This window comes from Oryctolagus cuniculus, chromosome 7 (assembly GCF_051225735.1).
Source record: "Oryctolagus cuniculus isolate XC-2025 breed Fujian yellow rabbit chromosome 7, ASM5122573v1, whole genome shotgun sequence".
Taxonomy (NCBI): Eukaryota; Metazoa; Chordata; class Mammalia; order Lagomorpha; family Leporidae; genus Oryctolagus; species Oryctolagus cuniculus.
This window is the reverse complement of record NC_142873.1, coordinates 56,929,104-56,947,295: the sequence shown is the minus strand read 5'-3', so window position 1 is coordinate 56,947,295 and position 18,192 is coordinate 56,929,104. Positions and strand designations below refer to the sequence as shown.

The 18,192-nt window shown below is 42.7% G+C and overlaps 1 protein-coding gene across 2 annotated transcripts in view; it reads left to right on the top strand.

Moving 5' to 3' along the window:
- HIPK1 (homeodomain interacting protein kinase 1) overlaps positions 1–17,630 on the top strand; it is a 66,363-nt gene extending 48,733 nt beyond the window's left edge. Inside the window, exons 10-16 of one of the 2 annotated variants that reach the window (XM_089300115.1) lie at positions 40–174; positions 2,716–2,855; positions 3,427–3,609; positions 4,070–4,276; positions 6,832–7,073; positions 11,601–11,731; positions 12,791–17,630. In XM_089300115.1, coding sequence (XP_089156241.1) covers positions 40–174; positions 2,716–2,855; positions 3,427–3,609; positions 4,070–4,276; positions 6,832–7,073; positions 11,601–11,731; positions 12,791–13,279 — 1,527 coding nt within the window. In that variant the 3' untranslated portion in view covers positions 13,280–17,630. Of the gene's footprint in view, positions 1–39; positions 175–2,712; positions 2,856–3,426; positions 3,610–4,069; positions 4,277–6,831; positions 7,074–11,600; positions 11,732–12,790 lie in introns of both variants that reach the window. The other variant, XM_051856145.3, reaches the window with a different exon arrangement.
- Positions 17,631–18,192: the final 562 nt, after the last annotated feature.

Sequence of the window (18,192 nt, the reverse complement as noted above, 5' to 3'; positions counted from 1 at the left end):
TCGTGCTTGTTTCACTCACCTGCCTAATCTACGTTTCAGGGAAGCTGTACACCACTAATGGTAGCAACTCTCCACCCTCAAGTAGCCACCATCACACCGCAGTATGCGGTGCCCTTTACTCTGAGCTGCGCAGCCGGCCGGCCGGCGCTGGTTGAACAGACTGCCGCTGTACTGGTAATTCCCCTCACTTGATTGTGTTACTAACGGAGTTTCTTTAGTTTCTTTCTTTTTTATTTTTTTCCTGTTTGTTTTTGTTCTGTTTTCTTCTGGTTTTTTCATTTTTACAAAAAAAATTTTTTTAGCTTAGTCTTTGCAGAGGGCATGGAAGCATGTGCCATCTTGTGGCTGTGTTCTTGCTATATCTTTAATGTCTCATTGTTTTCTTCCCCGACACTTGCTGTAGCACTCGCTGTTTCACTCTAATGTTCAGTGTTGCTCTGTAAGGAGCCAGATCCCTTGATTCAAGTTCTTTGTGTAGCCTCAGAAGTGCTTCCAACACTGTTACCTGTTTTCTGCCCTTTTACCCTCCAATCCTTGAGAATGAAGGAAATGGCCTTTAGTTTGGCTCTGCTACAGGTACCTGGATGGCCAAAATTGAATTCCTTGGCAAGTTAGCTTTTTCTTATTTATTTATTTTGCTGTTTTAAGCTTATAAAACTTGTGCACAATTTAGGAATGCTTAAGATACTCTTAATTTATTGCTGTATCAGTTAATATTAACCTTCCTTCTGTGAGCACTTGACGATAGCTCTTTTTGCTACACATGATCAGTGGCAGGTTACATCTTCATTTAAAAATATTCCTTTCAGAATGTGTTTATAGAACATATTGGTTGAAATTAAAGGTGAACTTATTTTTAGGAATTTTTTGGAGAAATTTATTATTTTACAAATCTTTATCAAGGGTGAAAATTTGGCTGATAAGCTATACAGTATCTTTGTTATTAAAAGTCATGGGGAAAATTATTGAATGTAACTGTAAATGTAGTATTATGCTTAGAGATAAGAAAAACAAACTGGATATCAAGGTTTATTTTAGGGTTTTTGACTTTAAGAATGACCTTTGGATGTTTTTGGACTTATTTGGGAGAGTCAGAATTATTTTTTAGATATCCAGTATTTCATAATTTGAAATTTAAAGTTAAGTAACCATTTAAAAATCCAATTGATAAGCATTGAATCCTGATTTTTCTCATCTTTCAAAGTAACTTTAAGTTCCTTTTGTTGTTTCCCAAGTATTCATGTGAGTAAAACACTTCCAGAAACATACTTTGATTAGAATTTGTTCTGTTTTCAGTTTAAAAGTCTGTTACCTCCAGATTAATTTTCTCATAAGCATAAAATCTGAGTGCAAGGGAGTCAGATGTATTTCCATATTGAGTGATCCTAGCCACTGGTTTTAACTTGCTCAACTATGGTTTGGAGATTGGGAATGTTAGTTGATGCTTCTCCTTTCTGCTTCTTGTATGTTTGCACTAGTCATTTGCTAAGCTTTGCATATTTTTGTTCTCTTCCTCTGTCAAAACAGTTCGTCGCTTGGAACGCCAGATTTCTGCCTCACGTTGGAATGTTATTTCTTGCTCTGTATTAAACTACATGCTTTGTCTTGTGCAGGTGTTGGCTTATGGAAAGACGCATGGTGTGACTTAACATACTTCTCTTATGTTTTGTTTTGTTTGTTTTAAATTCTGCTTATGGTAGCAGACATGTTTGCAGTTTCTCTGCTTTGAAGGCTTCTTGTTGGGAACCAGTATTTGTAACAAGTGGATCTGTTAACTTGCAAAAATATTTTAAAAGCAGTGTGTGTTGATGGCCTTAAGTTTGAAATTCATGAAACAGAACCATATGTACCCAAGCATTGTAGGTAATTGTACTGCAGAATTCAAGTTTAAAAAGGAGACTTCCAAATCTGTTCCTTTTTTTTTTTTTCAGAAAATGTCAGAATTTCTGCAAGTACAGAAAACATAGTTGATATTCAGTCTGTTGCAAGTGACATGGCTTGTGAAAAACTAGAAATAATATATTTTATAGTGATTATTAGTTTTTAAATGTTTCTTCAAATGCTAAGTAAAACATATTTTAGTCAGCTGTCACAAATAAAATATGATGCTTTCTGCATCATAAGTATTTCACTTAGTTCCTTAACTTTTAATTCTATTATAAGGCTATAAATGATGAAGTTTGCTTGTTCTTATTTAGCAAAGAATTTGGCCTTTGGTCACCCACAACTGGCTCCATTTTCTGAATACCACCCTTTTAAATAAGGGAAAAATTCTGCCCTTTGATGTGAGATCTTATCTGATTGGCATTCAGATTTTCAAGTTCCTGATTTTAGTCATAAGGGAGTTCTCTTAAATCTCTCTAGGGATATATTTTGCAATTTTTGAAAAAATTATACTCCAGCATTTAACCAGAACTTACTTCTGAACTCTCAGACTGCTCTTTTCTACAGTACAATAGAAACTTCGTCACAAGGATCTCTCCTTTAGTACTCTGGTGGTCAGGTTGTGGAGGTGGCCAGGAGATTGCAGTATGTTCTTTCCCCTTTCCTAAGTCTTGTTAGCCTTGAGCCCCTCTGACCTTTCTTTTTTAATCTCTGCAAGTTAACAATCTACAAGTAACTTTTTTTAAGATAAGAATTTTTCTTTCAAAAACAGAGGAAAAATCCAAGAATGAGTCAAGTCTGGATCTTTTTGTATGTGTTTCCTTACAGCAGGCTTGGCCTGGAGGAACTCAACAAATTCTCCTGCCTTCAACGTGGCAACAGTTGCCTGGGGTAGCTCTACACAACTCTGTCCAACCCACAGCAGTGATTCCAGAGGCCTTGGGGAGTGGCCAGCAGCTGGCAGACTGGAGGCAAGTGTCCTATGTTCTTCTATGCGGGATATGCAAGGGCAGATTCTTCGGGAGTAGGGACACTTGATATGTGAGAGACTAGGAAGAAAATAAAAAGAAACTTCATCTCTGCTTGAAATTCTTTAAGAAAAGAACTCATATTATATTAGAAGATGAAGTTATAAGAGAACTTAGAATATAAGAAAATAGTGGGTTCTAAAGTTAGAAGTCATTTCTTTCTGACTTAAAGACAGACTTAAATGATGGGAAATCACACAGTGAGATTCTAAACCTTTGTATGCAGTTCAGGTGCCCACCTTTTAAAAAGATAGCTATTTTTGTGAATCTTGATGTGAATGGAATGGGAGAGGGAGCGGGAGATGGGAGGGATGTGAGTGGGAGGGAAATTATGGGGTGGGAAGCCATTGTAATCCATTAACTGTACTTTGAAAATTTATATTTACTAAATAAAAAATAAATTAAAAAAAAAAGGAAAAAAAAAAGAGCCATTTTTGGTTGATTTAATACCTGTTTGGTCCAGATTTCCCAGTGGTTTCAGGATTCACTCCTCTGTTTCATTCTTTTGGTACAGGAATGCCCACTCTCATGGCAACCAGTATAGCACCATCATGCAGCAGCCATCCTTGCTGACTAACCATGTGACACTGGCCACTGCTCAGCCCCTAAATGTTGGTGTTGCCCATGTTGTCAGACAGCAGCAGTCTAGTTCTCTCCCTTCAAAGAAGAATAAGCAGACTGCTCCAGTCTCTTCCAAGTAAGTCTGTGGTAGAGCTGACGTGTACAGTGGTTTGAGACGTAAGTTTGTCCAGCATCAGGAGCGTTATGGCATAGATGCTTTTGATAGGAAGCAGCAAGTACTTGCTAAATTGATGAAGAGCTAACCTTTTCACCTGGGCCTGCATACCAGGTGTGTCCTAGTTGTGGTAATACTTTGTGTCTGTCACTTTGAATCCAGGCTTGCTTTATGGTGTTTTTATTTTTTTGTCCACTTTACAGAGTGAAATAAACTTTCTTTTGTATTTTGGTGTTCTTGTCCCTGAAACTCTGGCCAGAGTGGTTATTTTTCTTTTTTAATGGAACTTTTCTAATTCTGTGTATTAGCTTAATAATTAGGTAAAAAGGAATCAAAGAGCACATTAGAATGCAATCTAGGGAAAAGATGTACAGTTTAAGCTGCCAAAGACTGAAGTTTTTCCTTATGAACTTTCCTACAGATCCTCTCTGGAAGTCCTGCCTTCCCAAGTCTATTCTCTGGTTGGGAGCAGTCCTCTCCGCACCACTTCTTCTTATAATTCCCTAGTCCCTGTCCAAGATCAGCATCAGCCAATCATCATTCCAGATACTCCCAGCCCTCCTGTGAGTGTCATCACCATCCGAAGTGACACTGATGAGGAAGAGGACAACAAATACAAGCCCAATAGGTAAGACAGGTGAATGGTTCCCTTTGCTGTGTTTGGTTTTAGACCGTTGGCTTCAGGTAAGTGATCTAGAATTGGCTGTAAAAGAAAGGGCTTAAAAAAAAAAAAGTATTTTGGAAGCATGCCCTGGATAAGTCAACCCAAACACTTAAGTTTCCATAACCAGGCATTGTCAAGTTTTGTATAATATTAAGATATTGGTTAGATAAATCAGCCTTTCAGACACATTAGCAGATTTCTATTAAGTTGACAGACTGCTCTGGCTTGGAATACACATTATACTACAAACACAATATCTTCCTTCAAGGAACTTTATAGTCTGAAAATAGATAGCCTAATATGAATGAATAGGTAGATAAGAGATTTTTTGGAACTTATGCAGTGTGTTAATCTGAAAAGTTCTCTTTGGAAGAGGTAGAACTTAAAAATAGAGGCTTCCTTTCCCTCCTCTGCTATATGGTCTGAAAGCTAAGGAATATAAATATCATGCTATTTCCCCTTTAGCCACTTCCTGTTTATTAACTGCTCTATTAAGAGCTTGGGCTAAGGTGCTAGGCAGTTAACTAAGAGGAAGTGGCTTACACACCTCTGTCTTGGTGTGAACATAGTCAGTTGCCTTGATTATTCTGGGTTGTATTCTTTAGGATTTTGGTGTTAGCATTTAGAAGATGGAATAACCCTTTTATATGAGGAGGTAGAATCCACACATGAAAGTGACCTAAGCGACTTCACAGAGTCATGCAAGTGAAATTTAAACAAACTTGAAAGAGTAAAGTTAGAATTTAGAATTAAATTAGAGCCTTTCAGTTCAAAAAGGTTATCTGTAAGATAAATGATGTGAAGCTGGGGTGTTGTTTTTTCTTTTTTCTTTTTAAAGATTTACTTATTTGTTTGAAAGGCAGAGTTAAAGAGGGACAGAGGCAGAAAGAGAGGTCTTACATCTGCTGGTTCATTCCTTGGATGGCTGCAACAGCCGGAGTTGCGCCAATCTGAAGCCAGGAGCTTCTTCTGGGTCTCCCACGTGGGTGCAGGGCCCCATGTACGTGGGCCATCTTCTACTGCTTTCCCAGGCCATAGCAGAGAGCTGGATTGGAAGTAGAGCAGCCTGGACCTGAACTGGCGCCCATATGGGATGACGGTACTGCAGGTGACAGCTTTACCTGCTGTGCCACAGTGCCAGCCCCGAAACTAAGTTGTTTTTTTTTTTTTTTTTTTTTTTTTGACAGGCAGAGTGGACAGTGAGAGAGAGAGACAGAGAGAAAGGTCTTCCTTTTTTTTGCCGTTGGTTCACCCTCCAATGGCCGAGGCCGGCGTACCGCGCTGATCCGATGGCAGGAGCCAGGAGCCAGGTGCTTTTCCTGGTCTTCCATGGGGTGCAGGGCCCAAGCACCTGGGCCATCCTCCACTGCACTCCCTGGCCACAGCAGAGAGCTGGCCTAGAAGAGGGGCAACCGGGACAGAATCCGGCGCCCCGACCGGGACTAGAACCCGGTGTGCCGGTGCCGCTAGGCGGAGGATTAGCCTAGTGAGCTGCAGCGCCGGCCCGAAACTAAGTTTTGAAAGTGGTCATGGAACTGATTTGGGGAGGAGAAAAAGTAAACATTCACATAAGGAAAAGTAACCTAATAATAGCCAAAAGGATGTATGAGGTGAAACCAGCATGATTGCTTTGAATGGACCAAAGCCTTTTCAAAAGTAAAGAAAAGCTAGAGTTAGTAAGGTGGAAATCAGATCAGTTAGTGTAGGACATGTTTTTCCCCCAAAATGTATTGGGGCTAGCATTGTAGTGAGCTGCTGTTTGCAAAGCTGGCAAGCCATATCATGAAACACCTGTTGTGGGTCCTGGCTGTTCCACTTCTTTTTTTTATTGTTCCACTTCTGATTCAGCTGCATGCCAGTGTACCCGAGAAAGCAACACAACATGGCCCAAATACTTAGATATCTGCCATTCATATGGGAGACCTGCATGGAGTTCTGGACTCCTGCTTTTGGCCTGGCCCAGCTCCAGCTGTTGTGGTCATTTGGGGAGAGAACTAACAGATGGAAGATCTCTCTTGATTGCTCCGTCCATTTTGCCTTTCAAATAAATAAAATAAATGTTAATTTTTTTTTAAAGTATGGTGCGAATTTTTTAGATACTGTAAGAAAATATTTGTAACTCAAGGAGGTGATATGAAAAAGTAGTTTAAGAAGAATAATGAAGTGGCTGAATAGGGACGACTAAGAGGCAACATGGAATAGATGTTAGAAACATGGACTCTGGAGTCTCTCTGTCCTGTGTCTGAATCCTGCTTTTACCACTTAACACTTACGTGCCTTTGAACTGTGAAATGAGGATATTAGTACCTACTTCATAGGATTGATGTAAGGGTTCAGCAGGGTGTACATTGAGCTTGAGTAGTCCTTGATACATAATCTCTCAGAAGCTTGCTGCTGTTATTATTAGCATTATTACCATCATCATCATTATTATTATGAGATGGCCGGAGTCCATTTAGACACTTAAACATTTCGAATGCTTAAAAGGGTGGCTGAGCTTGACTGTATTTTCTTTTCAGCTCTGGCCTGAAGCCAAGGTCTAATGTCATCAGTTATGTTACTGTCAATGATTCTCCAGACTCCGACTCTTCCTTGAGCAGCCCATATTCCACTGACACCTTGAGTGCTCTCCGGGGCAACAGTGGATCTCTTCTGGAGGGGCCAGGCAAAGTTGTGGCAGATGGCACAGGCACCCGCACCATAATTGTGCCTCCGCTGAAAACTCAGCTTGGTGACTGCACAGTAGCAACCCAAGCCTCAGGTAAGTGTATCTATACAGCTACAGTTTTATTCTCCATTGATGTGTATAATATTTTACTATGATCTACTTATGCCAGTGATAGAGACCACTGGCATGGGTAACTTTTTTTTTTTTTTTTTTTTTAAGATTTACTTATTTGACAGGTAAAGTTATGGGGGGGCGGGGAGGGGGTAGAAACAGAGAGAGAGAAAGAGAAAGATCTTCCATCTGCTGTTTCACTCCCCAAATGGCCATAAGGGCCAGGACTGGGCCAGGCCAAAGCCAGGAGTCAGGAGCTCTCTCCAGGTCTTTCATGTGGGCCATTCCCCACTGCTTACCCAGGTGCATCAGCAGGGACCTGGATCAGAAGTAGAACAGCCGGGACTCGCCCATATGGGATGCTGGCACTGTAGGCAGCAGCTTAACTCGTTATACCACAACACCAGCTCCCATAGATAACTCTTAAAAAATTCAGGTATCAGTTCCCTGTATTGTGAAGTTCTTTTTGGCCATGATTTTACACACAACATTTTGGATTAATATGAAAATGAGGTTGTAGTCTTAAAACCACATTCACTGCTGATAGGAGAAAGTGGACAAGTTGAATGGCAGGGAGAATTAGCAGGTGGTTAGATTTGGACAGATGATTCTGGTTTGGCAATCTAGAAGAGAACAGGACTTGATAACTTTGGAAATGACTGCAAAAGTGTTTTGGAAGCCGGTGCTGTGGCTCACTAGGCTAATCCTCCACCTGCGGCGCCGGCACCCCAGGTTCTAGTCCCAGTCGTGGTGCCGGATTCTGTCCCAGTTGCCCCTCTTCCAGTCCAGCTCTCTGCTGTGGCCAGGGAGTGCAGTGGAGGATGGCCCAAGTGCTTGGGCCCTGCACCCGCATGGGAGACCAGGAGAAGCACCTGGCTCCTGCCTTCAGATCAGCGTGGTGCACCGGATGCAGCGGCCATTGGGGGGTGAACCAACAGAAAAGGAAGACCTTTCTCTCTGTCTCTGTCTTTCTCTCACTGTCCACTCTGCCTGTCAAAAAATAAAAATAAATTAAAAAAAAAAAGTGTTTTGGAAAACAGTATGTTTTAGATTTTTTTTCCAACCAATGTCATAGCAGTGATGCTGTTACTGTTTTTTATTTTCAGCCTAATTGCCTCCATCTTTTTTTGCTCTTAAATATTGGGCTTATATTCTCCCTGGTTCATTTGTTGTATTAGTTGGATAATACTAGCTGTAGGGGCTGGTGCCACAGCTCAGTAGGCTAATCCTCCGCCTTGCGGCGCCGGCACACTGGGTTCTAGTCCCGGTCGGGGTGCCGGATTCTGTCCCGGTTGCCCCTCTTCCAGCCCAGCTCTCTGCTGTGGCCATGGAGTGCAGTGGAAGATGGCCCAAGTGCTTGGGCCCTGCACCCGCATAGGAGACCAGGAGAAGCACCTGGCTCCTGCCTTCGGATCGGCATAGCACGCCGGCCGTAGCAGCCATTTGGAGGGTGAACCAACGGCAAAAAGAAGACCCTTCTCTCTGTCTCTCTCTCTCTCACTGTCCACTCTGCCTGTCCAAAAAAAAAAAAAAAAAAAAAAAAAAATATTAGCTGTAGTAACAAATCCAAATTTCCACACCTTAGCAGGGGTAGGGAACCTTTTTTCTGCTAAGAGCCATTTGGATTTTTCTTTCTTTCTTTTTTTTTTTTTTTGACAGGCAGAGTTAGAGAGAGAGAGAGACAGAGAGAAAGGTCTTCCTTCCATTGGTTCAACCCCCAGATGGCTGCTACGGCTGGCGTTCTGCGCCGATCCAAAACGAGGAGCCAGGTGCTTCCTCCTAGTCTCCCATGTGGGTGCAGGGCCCAAGCACTTGGGCCATCCTCCACTGCCTTCCCGGGCCACAGCAGAGAGCTGGACTAGAAGAGGAGCAACCGGGACAGAATCTGGTGCCCCCACTGGGATTAGAATCCCAGAGTGCCGGTGCCGCAGGCTGAGGATTAACCTAGTGAGCCACGGCGCCGGCCTGGATTTTTCTAACATCACTCATGGACCATACAAAGTGATCAACTTAAAGATTAGCCTGCTACAGATTTATTGAATTTCAAGTCCTGCTGCAGTTTCCTTGGCAAGGCCAGACTGAATGATTTTATGGGCCAGACATTCCCCACTCTTGGCTTAAGGTGATAGAAGTTCACTTCTCCCTCATAAAACTTCCCATACAAGTTAACCAGTGTGCAATGAGTTAAGGGCCAGAGCCTTGGAACCTCCAGATCCAATGAGGAGGAAAGTAGTTTGGAGGAGGCACGTGTGCTTCTTAGCCTTTTTAGCTAAGGAAATAGTGAACAGTACTCACATGCATGGGGCCCAGGAAATGTAGTTTTGTTGAGACAGCTGCTTCTCAGCATCAACTTTATACCAAGGAAGGGGAGTGTGAGTTTTTGGTGACAGTGTAGCCATTTGTGCTGTACTTGCATTTGGATTATATTATTGTCATGGGAGTAAGCTGGGTTCTAATTTGAGGGTATTGTGTTAAGCTTCTTGGTGATTGTCCTCAGAGATGTTCCATTGCAGCCAACATAGAGCTTCCTGATGCCAGGTTGTTGAATAGAATAAAATTATTAGAACCTCTCTCAACTCTTTTTTTTTTTTTTTAATATTTTACTTATTTATTTGAGAGAGAGTTACAGATAGAGAGAGAGAGAGACAGAGAGAAAGGTCATCCTTCTGTTGGTTCACTCCCCAGATGGCCACAATGGCCAGAGCTGCACCGATCCAAAGCCACGAGCCAGGTGCTTCTTTCCAGTCTCTCATGTGGGTACAGGGGCCCAAACACTTGGGCCATCTTCTTTTTTTTTTTTTTTTTTGACAGGCAGAGTGGACAGTGAGAGAGAGAGACAGAGAGAAAGGTCTTCCTTTTGCCGTTGGTTCACCCCCTAATGGCCACCACGGCTGGCGCGCTGCGGCCAGCGCACCGCGCTGATCCGATGGCAGGAGCCAGGTGCTTCTCCTCGTCTCCCATGTGGGTGCAGGGCCCAAGGACTTGGGCCATCTTCCACTGCACTCCCGGGCCATAGCAGAGAGCTGGGCTGGAAGAGGGTCAACCAGGACAGAATCTGACGCCCCGACCGGGACTAGAACCCAGTGTGCTGGCGCTGCAGGTGGAGGATCAGCCTATTAAGCCGCGGCGCTGGCTTGGGCCATCTTCAACTGTTTTCCCAGGCCATAGCAGAGAGCTGGATTGGAAGAGGGGCAGCTGGGACTAAAACCGGTGCCCATATGGGATGCCAGCGCTGCAGGTGGAGAATTAACCTACTGTGCCACAGAGTCGGCCCCTCAACTCTGTTTTTTGGACAGGCAGAGTTAGTGAGAAAGAGAGACAGAGAGAAAGGTCTTCCTTCCGTTGGTTCACCCCCCAAATGGCCAGCACAGCTGGCGCACTGTGCCGATCTGAAGCCAGGAGCCAGGTGCTTCCTCCTGGTCTCCCATGTGGGTGCAGGGCCCAAGCACTTGGGCCATCCTTCACTGCACTCCCGGGCCACAGCAGAGAGCTGGCCTGGAAGAGGAGCAACCGGGACAGAATCCGGCACCCCAATCGAAACTAGAACCCGGGGTGCCAGCGCCACAGGCGGAGGATTAGCCAAGTGAGCCGTGGCGCCAGCCAGCTCTTTTTTTGAGATTTATTTTATTTATTTGAAAGGCAGAGTTACAGAGATAGGGAGAGAGGGATCTTCCATGCACTGGCTCACTCCCCAAATGGCCACAACAACCACAGTTGGGCCAGGCTGAAGCCAGGAACCAGCAGCTGCTTCTGAGTCTCCCATGTGAGTGCAGAGGCCCAAGCACTTGGGCCGTCTACGTGGCTTTCCCAGGCACATTAGCAGGGAGCTGGATCAGAGGTAGAGCAGCCGGGACTCAAACCAAGGTCCTTATTGGATGCCAGCATTACCAGTGGCAGCTTAACCTGCTAAGCCACTATGCCAGCCCTCTCTCAACTAAGTCCAAATTGTATAGGCTATCCCACAAGTCATTGGGTAAATGCTCCAGTTTTTCTACCAGAAATGCAGAAGGAAACAAGATTTTGTATTCAGTTGTGCTCTCATTTCTTAGAATTTGAAGGTAGTAAATAAATACCCAACAAGATAGACTCTTGGCTTCCTTTAAACCTTGCTGACACTTAAATATCCTGAGAATTACCAGTCTCTCTCTCAGCTTCACATTGCTGTTTCTGCACTTGTTTAATTCCATTCTGCATGAAGCTGTAGGCTCCTTTGGGTTAGGGATTGTGTCTTCCTTATGTTTGTATTTCTAGTAGTTCCTTGTGTATAATAGGAAATTAGATAATATTTAGTTAATTAAGCCCTTTGGAGGTTTGTGGCAAGACAAAAGAAATGGGTAATGTAGTTGCCGTTCTTCCAATGTGAATGTGACCATGGAAGTAAAGTGCACACAAGACCTTAATCTTGAAAACAACATACAAACGTGGACTGAGTAACGTGATGCCGGGTGAGGTTGGCTGAGTGCTGCTGAGCAAATGCCTACTCAAAACTGAGCCCTGACCCCTTTTTAGGTCTCCTGAGCAGTAAGACCAAGCGTGTGGCCTCAGTGAGTGGGCAGTCATCTGGATGCTGTATTACCCCTACAGGGTACCGAGCTCAACGTGGGGGTACTGGCGCAGCCCAGCCACTCAACCTTAGCCAGGTAAGCGCTAGGGGCTGCTGCCTTCTGTTTGGGGCCCTCTCTGTTGTTAGTCTCTGGAGAACCCTGCTTCGGGCTGGACTGCCGAATAAAGCCAGATGAAGCCCCTTCTGTGTCAGTTTGGTGTTTTGTGCCTGATGTCGTATCTGCATGTGCTAAATCTCTTCATGTGCTGTGTAAGTGTGTTTGGGTATACATTCCAGGTTTTTCTTTAGACCTCCCTCATCTGTACTGGAAGATTAGAGAAATGCAGGAATTTAGAAAGAGCCGAGGCTGCTTTTAGACATGCCTGGTTTTGCACCATCACATGCTTTGAGACCAGATTCTCTTCCTTTATCTCCCCGGCCATAAATAACCTGGGCCTCACACTGCTTACTGAATGAAGAGATAGCAAAAGCTTTCTGGGCACTTAATTTGATCAACTGCTTCTATCCTACCTGTTTCTAGAGCCTGGGATCTGTCTTCCCTCCTTCCTTAGCCATGTGATCCTCTGATGAGGTGGTGAGGGTCACTTTATTTATGTTCACTCTAAAATTCTAGTTCATGTATGATGACTACCATTAGTGAGAGTGTGTCAATAGAGAGAGTAACTCTGTGTGTATGTGTGAGAGAGAGAGAATACATGCAATTGCAAATGTAAGTTTGAGTTAGTGCATATGTTTTAGGCTCCACATTTCAAGCGAGATATGAAGAACTTAGAGGAGAACAAAAGAAAACAATGGCAAGAAAGAAAGGTTAGGAAAAATTCAAATTCCCTGATGCCAGAATAGGGTGAGTTAACAGTTACTAACTTGTAGGAGTGGTCAACCCTGTCATCTCTCAATTCTCCGCCTTCCTCTGTATACTTAGAAGCAAACTACTGCTTTCTGATCTGGTTTAGGATCTGTTTTGCCAAGAAGCAGAGGAATGGGTGGCCAGCAGCATTCATTGTCAGTGTGGGAGACTCTGGGCCATGGCAGTCCAGAAACAAGCACAGTTCAGAACCTTGACTCTTAACTTGGTTTTTGGTGCCCTGAACCAGAGTGTTCTCAAGATTCCTCACTCCCTTCTTCCTCCTTCCAGAACCAGCAGTCATCTTCAGCTCCAACCTCTCAGGAGAGAAGCAGCAACCCTGCCCCCCGCAGGCAGCAGGCGTTTGTGGCCCCGCTCTCCCAAGCCCCCTACGCCTTTCAGCATGGCAGTCCACTACACTCGACGGGGCACCCACACCTGGCCCCAGCCCCTGCTCACCTGCCAAGCCAGCCTCACCTGTACACGTATGCTGCCCCCACCTCTGCTGCTGCATTGGGCTCCACCAGCTCCATTGCTCATCTGTTCTCTCCCCAGGGTTCCTCAAGGCATGCTGCAGCCTATACCACCCACCCAAGCACTCTTGTGCACCAAGTCCCTGTCAGTGTTGGTCCCAGCCTCCTCACTTCTGCCAGTGTGGCCCCTGCACAGTACCAACACCAGTTTGCTACCCAGTCCTATATTGGGTCCTCTCGAGGCTCAACAATTTACACTGGATACCCGCTGAGTCCTACCAAGATCAGCCAGTATTCATACTTGTAGTTGGTGAGCATGAGGGAGGAGAGATCATGGCTGCCTGCTCCTGGCCCTGAGTTGTTAATAATGGGCTGTGGTGAACTCCTCCTTTACTCTCTCCTGAAATTCCTTAGCCAGCAACTTGTTCTGCAGGGGCCCACTGAAGCAGAAGGTTTTTCTCTGGGGAACCTGTCTCAGTGTTGACTGCATTGTTGTAGTCTCCCAAAGTTTGCCCTATTTTTTAATTCTTTATTTTTGTGACAGCATTTTTGGTATTGGAAGAGTTCAGATGCCCATCTTCTGCAGTTACCAAGGAAGAGAGATCATTGTGAAGTTAACTCTTTGAAAAATATTGTCTCTCTGACTTGATTTATAAGTGCTTTTAAAAACAAGTGAAGCCCCTCTTTATTTAAGTTTGTTTTATTGTGTCAGAGGAAAAATGCTGATAGAAGGATTGGAAGTCTGATAACAAGTCAGAAAAGTCTTTTTGTTTATTTAAAAACCAAACTTATTTGCCTTTTTTAGTTTGAAAGCAGCTTATACAAGACTGTTCTTTACTATCAGGCATTTCTCCTCAAAATTTTATCTTTGTTTATGAAACATTTAAACTTAACAGTGTTTTAGTTTGTTTTCATGTTGCATCATACTTAATGAGCAGTTTTGCAAAACTGGGTATATGTATGACTCTGTGTTACTATTAATATTCTCTCAGTTGCTCCTGTTTTTATGAAAGTGGTGTTAAAAAGGCAGCTTACCACTTACTGGTAACTTAGTGTGTGAGAGAATCCATACCTACCATGAAAGCACCAAGTGTTCTTTTGAAATGAAGCACCATGAATTCTTTCTTAAATTATTTTTTAAAAATCTTTCTCTGATTCAGCTTAAATTTTATGGGATAAGCCATTAAGGTGGTTAATATTGTATGGTGGTGGTTGTTTTATTATATGCAAAATATCTTTCTATTATGAAATAGTGGCATTGATGAGCTTTGCCTAAAGGTTGTGGTATTGATGAGCTTTGCCTAAAGTTAGTATAAATTTTCAATAATACACCTATGTGTTTTCCTCGTCTCCCTTCCTGTTTTTATGTGGTTTATTTGGGGAGAAAGCTAAAGAATCTGAAACCAGATAAGAACGTCATTGTGTATAGCTTTTATACTTTTAAGTAGCTTCCTTTGTATGCCAGCAGCAAATTGAATGCTCTCTTATTAAGACTTATATAATAAGTGCATGTAGGAATTGCAAAAAATATTTTAAAAATTTATTACTGAATTTAAAAATATTTTAGAAGTTTTGTAATGGTGGTGTTTTAATATTTTGCATAATTAAATATGTACATATTGATTAGAAAAATATAACAAGCAATTTTTCCTGCTAACCCAAAATGTTGTTTGTAATCAAATGTGTAGTGATTACACTTGAATTGTGTATTTAGTGTGTATCTGATCCTCCAGTGTTACCCCGGAGATAGAATTGATGTCTCCATTGTATTTAAACCAAAATGAACTGATACTTGTTGGAATGTATGTGAACTAATTGCAATTATATTAGAGCATATTACTGTAGTGCTGAGTGAGCAGGGGCATTGCCTGCAAGGAGAGGAAACCCTTGGAATTGTTTTGCACAGGTGTGTCTGGTGAGGAGTTGTTCAGTGTGTGTCTCTTCCGCCCCTTCTTCCTCCCCTTATTGTAGTGCCTTATATGATAATGTAGTGGTTAATAGAGTTTACAGTGAGCTTGCCTTAGGATGGACCAGCAAGCCCCCCGTGGACCCTATGCAGTTCACTGGGATTTATCAGAACAGGATTAGTAGCTGTGTTGTGTAAATGCATTGTTCTCAGTTTCCCTGCTGACTTGGAAAAATAAAAACAGCAGCTTTTCTTCTTTGCTGCCACCTCTACCCTTTTCCATTTTGGGTTCTGAGCTGAGTTCTCACAGGAGCATTTTCCCAGCGTGGCGCTCACTGTGTGTTGCTACATGCTTCTGTGAGAATTCGGGAAGCAGGTGAGAGGAGTCAAGCCGATGTTAAATATGCATTTTTTTAAAAAGTATGTGCAATCACTTTTAGAATGCGATTTTTTTTTCTTTTCCCATGTGGCTGTTCTTCCTACAAATAGTTGACATTGCTAGTAAAATATTTGCTTGTTAAAAAAATCATATAGCAGATGTGTTTATACCAAAGAGCCTGTTGTATTGCTTACCATGGCCCCCCATACTATGAGGAAGAGTTTGTGGTACCGCTGGTGACAAGGAACTCACAGCAAGGTTTACTAACCAGTGAAGGATACTAAGAAGGAACCAAAGCCTGTGGAATCAATGGGGCTTTTGAAGTTTCTTTCTTACAACTTGTATATTCTTGGGGCCCTTCAAGCTGTGAAATTGTCCTTGTACTCTCAGTTCCTACATGGATCAGGGTCAAGTAGAAGGTACTGGGGCTGGGTACATTCCTGCCTATAAAGGATACAGAGAAGAAGGTTAACCCTAAGATATAGATGTGTTCCATCTGAAAATTGTCTATTTGAGGGATAATTCTAGGACTGGTTCTATATGGAGATGGTGTCAAGGAGGTGTGGGATGGAGATGGGAGATTTCATGGAGCCTGGTCAGCAAGCTCTGTACCGGGTTGAACACCGAGGAGCTGTCAAAGTATCTGGAGTTTCTTCATTGTAAGGAGTAAGGGCTTCCAAGATGGGGCGGGTAGTCAGTACAGCTTACCAGGAACGTGTGTGTGTGTGTGTGTGTGTGTGTGTGTGTGTGTGTGTGTGTGAGAGAGAGAGAGAGAGAGAGAGAGAGAGAGAGAGAGAGAGAGAGAGATGGTTACACTGAGTTGTGTTTTCAGCATCATATTGGTCAAGATAGCCAAGCAATTTGTATGGTTTCTGTGGCTAGTGATAAATTGTTTTCTGGTCAGTGTGTGTAATCTTTGTGTCTCCTTTTTGCCAAGCACATTCTGACTTCCTTGTTCAAACGCAAATCTAGTTTCTAATGGAAACATTTTTTGTTCCTTATCTTTCTTCTGCAAGGGACATGACTTAATTGTTTTTGTACAAAATGAGATGCAGGAAAAGAAAATTCACCCCTGCCCGAGTCCAACAAGTAGATGCCATTTAATATAGAAGTCTTCACTCGGTGCAAAAAGGTAATACCAAGAGCTTGTGTTTGTTACCTTAGTCACCTGACTAGCACTGTGGCTACAGAAACTTCAGAAATTTTCTCAGTCTGCAAATTGGCATTTCAGATATACCAAGATAAAAATTCACCTGTGTCTGCCAAATGTGTATGTGTTCAATGTGGCTTTAGATTCTGTCCCTGGGGCTTAAAACACTGCTGGCCCTGACAGTATGGGGGAAGCCCCAAGAATTTATTGAGCAGCTGGCCTGGGTCACAGTGGCCTGACCTCAAACCAGCTTAAGGCTTTAAGTCCTCTCAGAACTTGGATCTCCAGCATCTCCCCTTCTAGGTGAGAGGGAAGTGGGGAAGAGTTAAGTATAGGCTCATCAGGACACTCGATCACTCCTGAGTTTTTAATGGTTCCCAGGAGGTGATACCATTCTGTGCTCAGCTGAAATACTAACCCCAGGAATCAGAACTCCTTTTCAAAGTTTTGGCCATTCTGAGCCTGCTTTTGTGATTGCTCATCCATCGTTGTCCACTAGAGGGGCTAAGCTTGACTGCCTTAGCCAGGCAAGCGCAGAAATATGTGTTGTTTAATTCAGCATTCTTATGCAAAAATCCACTAGTTGAGATGGTTTGTTTTAGGATAGGAAATGAAATTGCCTCTCAGTGACTGGAATGGCCCGAGCCTGCTTCCTCTTTAGATTTTTTTTTGAACTGATGAATGGTGCAGCATGTCTACATGGTTGTTTGTTGCTAAACTTAATATAATGTGTGGTTTCAATTCAGCTTGAAAAATAATCTCACTACATGTAGCAGTACATTATATGTACATTATATGTAATGTTAGTATTTCTGCTTCAAATCCTTGATATTGCAATGGAATTCCTACTTTATTAAATGTATTTGATATGCTAGTTATTGTGTGCGATTTAGACTTTTTTTTGCTTTCTCCCTTTTCTGGTTGTGCGCTTACTTTTACAGCAAGCCTCTAGAAACAGATAGTTTCTGAGAATTACTGAGCTATGTTTGTAACGCAGACGTACTTAGGGAGTATGTAAAATAATCATTTTAACAGAAGAAATAGATATTTAAAATTTAATACTAACTACGGGAAAAGGGTCCATTGTGTAAAACATAGTTTATCTTTGGATTCAATGTTTGTCTTTGGTTTTACAAAGTAGCTTGTATTTTCAGTATTTTCTACATAATATGGTAAAATGTAGAGCAATTGCAATGCATCAATAAAATGGGTAAATTTTCTGATTCACGTGACTATTTTTGACTTCTGTTGTGGGGTACATGGTGGATCAACATATGATGTCTTTTTGGAGCAACCAAACACAATTGCATTCTTTATACAGAGTTCCATAATGGGAACGAATAGGATTTCATAGGAAATGTGCCGGACCATCTGAATCTGACCCTTTGAAAGAGATAGAAGGGTTCTGAGACAGGCTAATTAAACTTTGCTTCCTGACATTTTTCACCAAACATTTAAGGCAGCAGTGTGTCGGGTGGGCCAGTGGTGCAGTGGCTAATGTGTCGGACTATGCATTATTGAGTGAATCCCCACAGGAAGAGTCCCCCACCCAAAGCTGCGTTGGTAGAAGCATGGTCCTTTTCAGTAAAGGACCACCTCTGATCAGACTTATTTTGATTCTAAATTGGGTAAAACTTCTGATAAAGAGGGATTTACCTAGATTAATTACTGCAAGTCTCTGAATAAATGCTGTATTTGGTATCTTTGACACATTTTTGGGCCAAGTTTTCCTTACTGTGGCTGTTAATTCATTTTGTGGTCCTGCAGCCTTAGTTGGGATACAAA